Source organism: Xiphias gladius, chromosome 7, assembly GCF_016859285.1.
Source record: "Xiphias gladius isolate SHS-SW01 ecotype Sanya breed wild chromosome 7, ASM1685928v1, whole genome shotgun sequence".
Taxonomy (NCBI): Eukaryota; Metazoa; Chordata; class Actinopteri; order Istiophoriformes; family Xiphiidae; genus Xiphias; species Xiphias gladius.
In genome coordinates, this window is record NC_053406.1 from 17740994 (window position 1) to 17753187 (window position 12194).

Here is a 12194-nt window from a genome sequence, read left to right on the forward strand (position 1 = left end):
ACAATCTGTTGGTTCTTGACATGAGACACTCCAGGAGCCTCTGTGGGTTTACAACTGAAGGGGAAGGACTTAAGGGCGCGCGCGCACACACACACACACACACACACACACACACACACACTACTTATCGCCTCTGAAATCGCTTAGACAAGGAAGAAAACGACTGCGGTCACGATTGTGAGAATGTGTAAAAGGTGATATTTAGGCTTAGCGTGGTACACGATCTATCGCCCAATGTACCAGCTTACCAGCACCGCGTAAAACAACCTTACCGACGTGTTCATCAAACGCGCTGGATCACTACCCGGTCACCGGTCCCCGTAGTGCGCGAGCCCGCCCGTCATCTCGGCTTCGTCACCCGTTAACCGCTATAAAAGCTCCGATTCAGGAACCGGCCGGGTTTTCCTCCTCCAAAGTAGGAGGACCGCTGGGTAGAAGCCGAGTGGAGTACCCAAGCTGCTATCGCGTTTCAGATCTCGGCCATCGATCCTTTTCTCGAAGCGTTATCCCGATTTGTGCAGCGTCCAAGCGGCGCTTGGTTTCCAGATATGATCTCGTCAGTACATGATGGCCCGATTAAAAAAAAATGTAATCATTTAGAGTGTGTGTGAATGACAGAGAGAGGAAGAGAGAGAGAGAGAGAGAGAGGGAGAGAGGAAGGCGCTCGGAAACGCAAGGCTGGAGCCGTAAAGCTGATCCGCTACGGGATTAAGCGAAGCGCAGGAAGACCATACAGGCTGGATTTGGCCAACCAAATACATGCAAAATGACAGCTGCACCGATCCCCACCCCGCGCAGCCGGGCGGCTGTGTGGTGGGGGCATTTAATTTCTGTCAGTGACCACCCTCCCAACTCTGCCAGTCGATCTCTAGACGGCTTGCAAGGGGCATCATCGCATACGCCCAGTCTTTACGAGCATCGAGTGCACTTCCAAGTGGCATTTGTGCAACGCATGGCAGCCCTGTGATTACATCTGGCAACACATAGGCTAACGTTTGTTTCAAGGTTTGGGCGCCGTTTGATTGAAAATGACACATTTTTTTCAGACTCTAAAACCTTCGGAAGGTGAACGCGCGTCTCCTCGATTTGCAGAGTCATTCATAGGCTACTCAAATGATGTAATGTTCCCAAAAAAAGTCCCGGGAGGAACCTGATATCCCCCCGGCAACAGCGGTGACAGAAACGCCCAATATCACACTCTCACACACGGCGGATGACACCCACTACAGCTGTGACCAGACTGACCCCCCTGTCGAAACACAATTACCGGTCAAAATTAAAGTCACCGCCTGCGCGAATAAAACCTGCGCCGGGAGACGAGCTAAAAGTAGCCCGGGTGCAACATCAGTGCCGTTTAACCGAGCCTATACTCACTGCCATCATCTGTGTAGCTTCCCCTCCGTGTCTCAAGACATGGTAAAATGTAAAATCCCAGCTGTTAGACAACGGCGACGGTGCCGACTTGTTCCACGGCAGCTTTATTCTAAGGACGGGTGGTGGTCGGGCTGGCTTCGCCGCAGAAATTACAGAGCGCCGGTGGATGATTCAGTACAGTCATCGCTCTGAGAAGTCTGACCACAGAGGAGGTACCCGGAGTCTGGAGTCCTGATTAAAAAAAAGAAAAAAGAAAAAATCTAATAAAAAATAACGTGGATGGCTTAAAATCCCAGCAGGTCAGCGCCGCTCCTCTCCTCTCCTCACCAGCTCGCAGCGAGATGCCCGACCAACACTTCAGCCTGCGCTCCCGCTCCCACGTCAACTGGAAAATAAATCGGCTCTGAGTAAAGTGCGTCCCCTTATATTGTGGGCTCGGGCACGTTTCAGAGCTCTCGCACAACCGGGCGGCCTTTACCATTCAGTCATTACTAAGAGACGACCCCCTCGGAAACTAAAGGCACAACTAGCGTGCTGCTGCCTCCCTGGGCTGGCACCGGTCCTGTGTTTGTGGCGGCTCCGTCTATATAAGCCGGCTCTCTGTCGCAGCCTGCAGCTCCGAGGAGAAAGTGACGACGACAGAGCACAACTAAAGCCCAACCTTCTGCACCCACTGACCTTGCAAATGGCAGAGGGAGACAGAGGGAGAGAGAAAGAGAGGAAACTATCTGTGTAAATTATTAAACATACTTCTGCTCTTCCCAATTTAGACTATTTATAGACCGGTTTTCTATCACACACATATATATATTAAAAAACAACAACAACAAAAAACTCAGGGATCTTAAGGAACCTCATGTTGTTATATCTACTATTCGGAATCACATATTTGAAGCATTTTCATCTTACCTGTCTATTGGTACACCTTTACAATCTAATGCAATCCAATGCATCGGCCCTGCAATAAAACCAGCCTATGAGATAATTATAATGTTGAGCTTTTGTTGAGACTGTGTCACACAGGGGTGGATCCAACTGTTTTATACTAAAACACGTGTAGCCCCCGCAGCCAGGGTAGCCACAGAAAGCAGGTCCCAAACACTGTTAAAGCTAAGCGCAGTCATCACACACCCTTATATTAATAATAGCGACACTTTTATCATACAAAGATATAGCTTTTATTCCACAAAATCCGCTGCAGCACAAAGGGCATGTTGATCATCAAACACCTGCACATGGAATATCCCATATTGCCTTCTGTATTAGATTAACAGAGCATTACCGATCCCAAACAGTGCAAGAAGAGCTCACAATCTCTCCAGCACACCATTAGAGGCCCTCAACACTACTGACACTACTTCCTGTCTCATAGCCTGTACTTTCAAGTGTTTTCCAATGTCGGGTCCACCGTTACTGAGCATGACCCCTGTAATGCAGCCCAGTACAAAACCACCACTAAATACAGCATTAAAAAAATTACACTTATCGACCCTTCCTTTTTGAATCGCAGTAAAGCCGAAACTGTTAGTTTATTGATCCGTTAGTCAGTTGGCAGGCAAAAATGCCATGCATTTAACCGGTTCCAGCTTCTCAAATGTAAGAATTGGCTGCTTTTCTTAGTCATAAATGATAGTAAACTTAATATCTTTGGGTTTTGTGTGGCTCATCGGAAAAAATAAGCTATTTTAAGGGCTCTGAGAAATTGTGAGAATTTTGAGATTTAATAGGCTAAACGATCGATGATTAATTAATAAAATCAACAGCAGAATAATTGTTAATACAATGTACATATATACGTCATTCTTTCTTTGATATTCTGCACTAGTACCATTTGTTTGTAATTCATTTTATTTGGACTTATGTGGGGATCGCTCTTGCTGTAGTAAATATTAGTTAATACACACACACACAGTTGGCAGTTGGCAGTGAAGAGGGGTTAATACCAACATGGCATGATGTCTTCATGTTGCATTCTGTTGCTGCTTGCAGCAGCTGGTAATTTACATATTCCGAAATGGAGATCAAGTTAAATGTCAGTGATAAACCAATCTCATAAACAGCAGGAGTAAAACATACTCCAAAGCATTGGTATAACAAGTGTTATCATTTTGAATTGGACCTGCATCTCTGTAGTGGTAAGCCAAACATCTGTAAATACAATAGCACCGCGTTGTACTCTAGTGGTGTTGTCAGGAGTCTCTCTCTGAGTCACAACTTTCTCCTCTCTGTACGGCCAGCTGGGCACGGCCTAGATTTTTGTAGCTTTTTGAAGGATGGGAGATGTCTTCAGATATGTTGCGTTGAATGTACAATAGCAGCACAAAGAAGTTCATCCATGTAATAACAGCGCAGTACTTCGAAGACCCCTGACTGAGCTTTTCCTCACACTACAGTTGGGACAGCACTAGTGGGGATTTCCCCAAAGAGGAGACAGCAGGAGTCCAGCTTAATTCTAAAACTCCATTCCTCACTGCTGCTTTCAACTCTCTTATCATCCCTTCCACTCCTCCCCTCTGCTTTTCCTCCCCAAGTCCCCAAACATTAATTGGTCATAGTGAAGTAAAGTAAGGAGTTGTAGAGTTAACTGAATGCCTCTAAGCGGGATAAGCTACCTTTGGGGGTTTTATCTTGGAGAGAATGTGAGGACTATAAATTCATATGCTCACCAGGCAATTAACTTATCATTAACTTGTCAACAGGAGGCCGATATTGTTTAGGTCACTCTTGCACACATACAGGCGCGCGCACACAGTTTGCTTTCTTTGAAGTTTCCATTTCCCTTCAGTGTCAAAGCCTCTGAAACAGTTTTGACATGGCATCCTTCCCCTCGGTGGATTGCTTCACACAGCAATAAAAGCAGTTACAAGCTCAGAGTCAGATGAAGATGTCCATACTCTGTCACATCAAAGATCCATGTCTTCATCACACCTTGAAGGAGGGAGATGACTTTTACTGTACTTTTGATTGAGGAGGTGGTCAAAGAAAGTTCACTGTGCAACACTCCAGGCCCTTCGGATCAATCACTTCTCCCCCTTTTCTTGTTTTTTCTTCCACTCCACTAAGGAGCAGATGTGCAGTGTCTGTCAAACTGCCTTTCAATGGGATTTACCAATCACAGAGGGCCAGAAACCTGGAAAAACAGCCCGGTCTAGATCTACAGTATCTGGGAGAGCTGTGCTCTATCGGACTGCCTAGCAGTCCATCCACAGCAGCTATCTGGCAGGGATCACTGAAGGCCCATTACTGACATAGAGATAAGGCCGGAGAAAAGAATGCTCCTCAGATAATACTGAAAAGTCAGGAAACATCTTCCTCTGCTTATATCCGTCTCACAGGCGTTTAAAAAAACAGGGAGCTCCTGACAGTGGGTGAGAAATCGAAACTGTCTCTACCTTGTCAGGAACTCACCAACTCTAACGGAGAGAGACACAGAAAGTGACCTTGGAAGATCCTCTCTCTCTCTCCCTCTCATGTTTTCTCTCTCCCTCTCTCTTTCCACTGACCGAGGGGAAGAGCTAACCTTGACATAAGAATCGGGCCGAACCAGATGCCAGAGAATGAAGCGTCACAAACTTGACTGGGGTACAAGGCCAGACTTACAGATGGGAAATGTCCTGCCTGGTTATGAGAAACACGGGGCCACGAGAGGCCAGAAAACAGACTCAACGCCCAGGTCTCTCACCATGTAATTTCTTTTTCAGATAAAAAGGACCCAATCCTGGCTGTCATGAAAGAAATCTTTATACTTCACCGCATAGCTTTACAATTTATCCCCTTAAAAACCATTTAAATAACTCCCTAGAGCTTCTACATGTACTCCACAATATCTCCTACCTAATGCCAAGAAGAGCCCTATATAATAGGCTCTAAGAAAGTGTCGCCTACAAGTAAGGGTAAAGGGAAAATTGTAAACATTTACCAACCTATTACTGTATGTGAAAAACTGGAGGTGTCTCTTTGTTTCTCTTGTCCAGTCTTGCATGTAGAGGATTTTGAGAAGTTTTCCTGGCAGTCATATTCATACATAAATAAATCTCCCGATTATCACGGGGCTTAACATGTTTAACAACCCAATTTGTTCAACCCACATTGTACCTCAAAACTCATTCTACTTTAGCTAGTTGTTTTTCAGTGCTTACATTAAAGCTTCATTTATGGTTGCACGTCAAAGGGTTACGCCTGTAGCTGATGTCCTGAGCTCCTCAAAAATGTAACTACACCTCCGGGCTGCAGTGGCCACATATATACCACGTGGAGACCATAAAAATTGTGATTGGTCAGCTTGGTCTGCTGGTGTTTTCTCCTATAAGTCTCCTATGCTGCTAATGAAGACAACATGAAGGAAGTTAAGCAAAGACTAAGCAGTCTTCAGTAACACACATCTACCGAAGCCATTTCCTCTGCACACCTTCTGCTAACCACAATCACTGATCTCTATCTCAGTGAATGAAAGAGCATTAATACAGTGAATGCATGAGACTAGCTTGTTCAGTGATGAAACAAGGCAAAATTAAAGTTACTGTGGGGAATGTAATTAAAACATGTATAATCACATACATTACATCTGCCTAATGTGGTGGTGAAATCTGACACTGAAGTGTAAATCAAAATCTACACCATCTACAGAGGACTCCCATTAACCCCTTGCGTTAGGTTTAATGCGCCTTAAGTAAGGAATACACATTTATGTTATTTTGAGAAATACTTCTTTCACTACCTTGCAATTGCATGTTGCAAAATAAAAATGGATCACGATACAGTACATTTTCTGAAAAATCTGTTCAAAAACTGTCAAAATAAACCAACAGGAATGTCTTTTTGGCTAATTCAGCAAATTAAATATCTCATGAATCCAGGTACATCATCACACTAATGCAAAAATCATTACGTCATTAAAAATTCAATATTGCAACAGTTTTTGCAACATTTCCCACAGTGACCTAATACACTCAAAGTTATCGAAGGTGGAGCTACCACAGTACAAATGGTATGGCAAAATTTCGACAAATTTATATCATCATACATTATACGTGTATCATCATATCACCAAACCCTATGTGGACACGTCCTTTTTCCCCCATGTTTGCAAACTGCCACACAAAGCAGTCCATTCCTTGAGACAGCAGCAGCAGGATGCAGACTGTGTGATGATGAATAGAGATGTCAGATGGTCACAATAGAGGTCGGATCCTTAACTGGCCAACTGACCTGCCGTTCTAAATAGAATGGGTGGCCACACCATTGAGACTGGCCATCAATTTCCCAAACACAACGATGATTTACTCTCATTCAAATCACTGGGTGAATGAAGAGGGGTAACAAAGAGGAGTGTGTGTGAATTTCTGGGTGTTCGTCATTTCCTAGGCAACTACATGCCTACGTGTGTGCAAAGACATGAGCATATATGTACATTTGCGTTTGATGTATGATCATGATGCATAACAATGCGTCTTTGTATCATGTTTTTGTAATTGTATTTACATAATCTGTCGAACCTTGGCACTTGTATTGGATTGCACCACTAATACCTTGCTGTAATATATTGATCTTCCCTTCCACACTATATATCCAGCAAGCAATTTCACTTGCTAATGAAGTGCGAAATGAATTGTGAGAGCAACATCTTGTCCAATGTATATACAAGCACTCACAGCTATTAGATTCATTTGAATGGGAAGCACGTCGGGTTCCAGTCTGCAGTATAGTGTGTGCAGTGTACAGCTTGTCAGCCAATGAGGACGTACTCAGACTTTGCAAATTTGTTTAATCTAGCTTGGTTTATAAAGGCTAAATGGGTCGATCAGTGGTAGACAGCATTTCATACAGCTTAGCATTCATCAGAAAGCCATAAATCCAAACTAGCAATTACAGAAAAGACCAGAATATGTACAAATGGTCATAACCATAGAGAAAGTGAAAGGGGAAAACAAAAAGCAGTAAATGTGATGAAGGAGGAGGCGACAGTATTACCGATGGGGAGGAGGAAGAGAATTACCGTGATGAAGAAGTTGAGGAAGATGAAAATGTTAGTAAAGATAATGTTCACTACAGAAATCAGAGTGATTGCAGCCATGCTTGTGCTGATGAAATTGATAGTTTCTAAGACTATAGTTTTGAGTTATGGGGATGGTCATAATGACAGGCATGATTAATCTAAAGTAGTATGGTCTGGATACATCTGAATGCTTAAATTGGCCAGAATAGAAAAGCAGAAGCATTTTTGTAGAAGCTGGTAGCCGAGAATTCTGTAAGAAAAATGTTAAATCCCATCAAAGATTTTTATGCTGGAGGGAAGCTAAATTCAGACCCAAAATCCTTGGAGGGGAGGGGGCTGGAACCTGCAGAGTTGGAAAAAGTCAGCCAAGTCGTTAATGAAGTTATGACCAGAGACACCGCTGTGGCAAGAGATCTTAATCGTCTGCAAGAGTGGAGGGCTGAGACCTACTACAGGCCCATTTAGTCCATGGCACACTAATGCTAATTAGAGAGAAGAAGGGAAGGTTTTCTAATCTGTTCAATTAGCCCAGTCTGGAGAGGCATCCTGTGGGGCTGAGGACAGATTCAGGCCTGGGACTGTGTGCTGTTACTGAAGACCATTTTGATGAATCAAAGGGAAGAGACCTGAGGTTTATATGATGGTCATGATGAGATTTCTAACACGTTTCTACTAATTTTCAAAATTAACACAACTCTCACATGCTGGATGAATTTTTTTTTTTCCTCTTTATGTTTCCCTACACCATATTACCCTCCCCTTTTGCTCTTTCTGCAACGTGGCAGAAAACATTCACGGCAGTTAAAGAGTCAGATGTAGAGACGGTGACTCTAAGAATGTGTCAGGTCCCAATCCCCTGTCTGTCTCTCTGCTGCCTGCCTGGATTGCCTCCACGGCTGTTTCTGTGCCCTGTCAGCAGTACAGCCAGGCAGAGATATGCATCCACTCTGCCCCGTGCTCAGCTCCGCACCATGCAGTGAACAGATGTCCGCACAATTTACTGCCCACACCAAATTGGATCACTTCTCTGGTGTTTTGTGCATGCCTCGCACCTGCTGTTCTCCACCTTTTCTCATAAACGATTAAACATCCAGAGATTGGGGTGGGGGGAGGCAGCGGGAGTTGATTTAAGGAGCAAATTAAACCAGGAAGAACTAAATGAGATAGAAAAACAAAAGGAAATGGTTTCATGGTTGAAATGAAAAAGGAGACTTTTCTCCAATTTTTGCAGCAAATCCTTTATTTACGCGCACACATCTTTGAAAAGATTCTACCTCGGAGCACAAGGTTGCTAGTGGAAAATAGGGCATAGAAATCATACTGTAGTCTGCAGGTTTCAGTACCAGCCCAGCCCGGGATTCATACAGCAACTGATAATCTACAGCATGTACAGTTTTACCTCTGAGGCAGCCATGTAGCCTACCAGGTCACCAGAGACTTATCAGGGTTAAACACAATCTGACATTTGATCAGTGTTGATGTGATGGAGTGACAAGTCCATTTTATACCTGAGTTGATGGTGTAAAGATCATTACAGCAACAGGAGAGGAAGACCTGTGTGTCTGTGTTTTCTGGTAATACATGTGTGTATGTGAACCCTGAGAAACCCAGGCAGGTGGCACTCTGTCTAGATCAATTATTGATCCTTCCTGGGCTGCCAGGTGTGCGATACTACAGAGTCCCACTCAGACGGCGCCTCATAACTCATCATTGCAGAGATGTCAAGAGAGATGTACAAAGCAGCGACAGTCTGACTGTCCCTTCCCTCCAGCAGCAACCGTGTTGTGTTGTGCCATGAGGTCGGAGCGTAGCTGTGTCTTGTGGCCAAAGTACACAGCACATGACGACCCTATCACCAGACAGAACTCTGATATTGGCTATTCAACAAAGCCCTGGATTATGTTCAATGTCATAGTTCTTAAAAAAAAAAAAGTCCTGCAAGGGCTACTACAGTATTGTTAAGCTTAGGCAACTAAAAACACATGGTGAAAGGAATTGAAAGATTGTGGTTACATTTGCATAGTACATGTGGCCAAAAACCCAACCACTACCCTTAAACCTCCACAGTTTTTGCTTCACTACATGAAAGGGCGCACTGCTTCCTACACTGGCGCTGACCGCTGGCATTGGACTTAAATTCTGCCACGCAGAATCAACTATGAACCGGATTTCCAGGGATTCTGCGACGATGCATGCTGTCACTTGGGCACTGTCCATAACATATATATGTGGTACAACTACAGCCAGTACATACAGTATTTACATAAACTCATATGCACATTTACGTATTTACACATGTTTACAATGTACACCAATATACATGTACACATTTCAAAGTACCTTACAGTCATTAAATTTGGTAATTTAGTCCTTTGTTTTCACCCCAAATTGCATAAATTAAAAACAAAATGAAAGGGTGTGGTAGTCATTTTAGGTAAAAGTCTGTTTTGGGGTGTTAATCTTCTGTGTACAGTCTATTAAACTAAGAATTCTCCCTACCTGATATGTATTTGGTTATATCTGGTGTAATCATAAGCAGTCTGCAGCCAAGCAACGTTTACATTCAATTGGATTATTGGGCTGTACAGCGTACAATCTGCAATCTTTGCCCTCTTTGTTTATCACTGTAATTATAGAGAATCACCATGTGTTTACCACTAACTCAGTTGTTCCTCCATTAGCCGGTTGGAGCTCCTCCATAAGGATTTCACATGTGAAACCTACGACGAGGGCATCTTGCATTTCTTACATTCCTTTTTGCCATATATTAGTTCCCTGAGTCCGTAAAGGTATTCTTCAAGTTCTGTCCTGTGGCAGTAAATTGTCATTCAGATGATGTAACTCCTAAAATTATCCCTCAGTATTAGTGCTGACTTCAGTTCATTATAATTTTCTATGTTTTTTGTACTTTATACCGTAAAAATATCTTTCTTGTATAGAGGTTGGGTTTAATTTTTCTCACATTTTTTCAATTTACAGAAAATGTATTACTTTTTTTCCTAATATTACTGTTTATATCCTTTCAGGTAATAGCCAATCTAATTGCTTTCTTAGTTTCTAAAAGCATGCAAATCAAAACAATTACCCCTAGCCTGATAGTGTGAACAAATTCATTTACTGTCCTCTTTGCTCTTTCTCCTCAAATGAAGCATCGATATACAGTAATTTACAGTCTAACTACAGGTTTTGCTTCCTTACATGATATTGGGAGCCCTCCTCAAGGAGAAGGTTCATCTTAATGGTTTTTTACTGACAATAGCATCGGGTGTACATCCTTGCATCTTGACTTCAAATATTTCAAAAATACAATTTTATTTGCTACCGCCCTCCTTATTTTAACTGTCATGTCACTGTGTAGTATGTTACTCAGTGTCTATAACTGGATACATTATAATCTTTGCAACAGTGGTTCAGATTTTAGCATTTAATTTTTTCCTGCAAGGGGTCACAGAGAAAGAAGAAAACATCAAACGGTCAGTGGTGATGAAAGTGATGAAAATGTATGAAAGTGATGAAAACCTAACTGATAATTTTATTATAGCATAGTCGCACTCCTCATTTCGGTGTAGATAGAAGACACATTCAGAGATTAGCTAAATGATGAAGTAAGTGAGGAGATGGTGTAGGAAACCAGATCAGATTATAGCAGTTTAAATCATAATAGCCTTCTTTTTAAAGTGGATTATATAATACAACAGTGATGATTACAGCTAATCCATGACCGCAGAGCATGGATAATGGAAGAATCAGTGAATAGACTGCCAGAGTTTTTATGAAACGATGGTTTGGTTTCTGTACGTATGTCATTTGTTAATAAAACCATTCTGAGGACACCAGGGTAAATGTGAGACCCACTGTGGGTCATTTCAGCTATGCCTTGTTCAGTAACAGTAGGTGGACTGGCAAGGCAAACAGTCAGAGAGCCCCTTTTAATAAGCAGAATTGAAATGTTTGTGATTATAATGATGCTGTGCCACAGCGGTGTGCAGATTTTGTTCCGTTGAAATAAATTAATAACTTACTCTGGAGGTTTGAACATTTTCTCCACTGAAAAGCCATAACGTACAAAAGGGAATCCAGCCTGAACCACTGAGGGAGCCACAGTAGTAACCAGCCACTCTAGGAGAGATACATGCCCGCTCAGAGGCAGTGCCGAAAGCCCATGGAATTGAAGAGGTAAGGTGTCACCTCAGCCATTTCGGCACAGAATGCACCTTGAGGAGGCCCCGTCACCCCCATCATGATGAGCACCCCCCCTTCATCACTACTCATGCGCTCCTTATCATTTGTCATATTCCTCCTTCATCAAAACTCAGTGAAACACCTGTGTGACTTTTTTCATCTTCAGTGGCTCTATTCTTCTCTCGTGCTACTCTTTTGTATTCTACATTCACTGCCTCTCTTCATCTCTCTCCTCCAGGCTCTATGTGCCATCCCTGATGCTCCATGGCCCTGCTCCCTGGCAGAGGGGGAGGGGAGTTCATCAGCAGAATATTGAGAAAACCACCCTAATAAAAGGAATCAGGCAGCAAATTGACTTAGCAATAGAGTGTGTTGAATCACTGAAAAGCAGAACAACAGGGTAGCGCATCAGTATAGTAGCTGACAGGTGAATAGTGTGCATGCATGTTGCATGTGTGTTTGTGTGTTTGCATGACTTTGTAACTTTGTGCTACATTTAACACAGCGCTAGCGAGCTCACAAAAATATCTGCAAGTAATATAAAAGAGTTTCTCATTTGCATCAGTGAAATAGATTTTGATTGTTGTAATTTACAAGTAAGGCAGGTTACTGGGAGTGTATGAGAGGACGGTCGGTACAATGT

The 12194-nt window shown here is 42.9% G+C and overlaps 1 protein-coding gene across 4 annotated transcripts in view; it reads right to left on the reverse strand.

The window, feature by feature from the left end:
- The window catches only part of schip1 (schwannomin interacting protein 1), a 198348-nt gene that overhangs the window by 40835 nt on the left and 145319 nt on the right, over nucleotides 1–12194 (reverse strand). The window contains exon 1 of one of the 4 annotated variants that reach the window (XM_040130293.1): nucleotides 1375–1541. The exons of 2 other annotated variants lie outside the window; for them this stretch is intronic. In XM_040130293.1, coding sequence (XP_039986227.1) covers nucleotides 1375–1383 — 9 coding nt within the window. In that variant the 5' untranslated portion in view covers nucleotides 1384–1541. Of the gene's footprint in view, nucleotides 1–272; nucleotides 533–1374; nucleotides 1542–12194 lie in introns of those variants that run through there. One more of the 4 variants, XM_040130292.1, reaches the window with a different exon arrangement.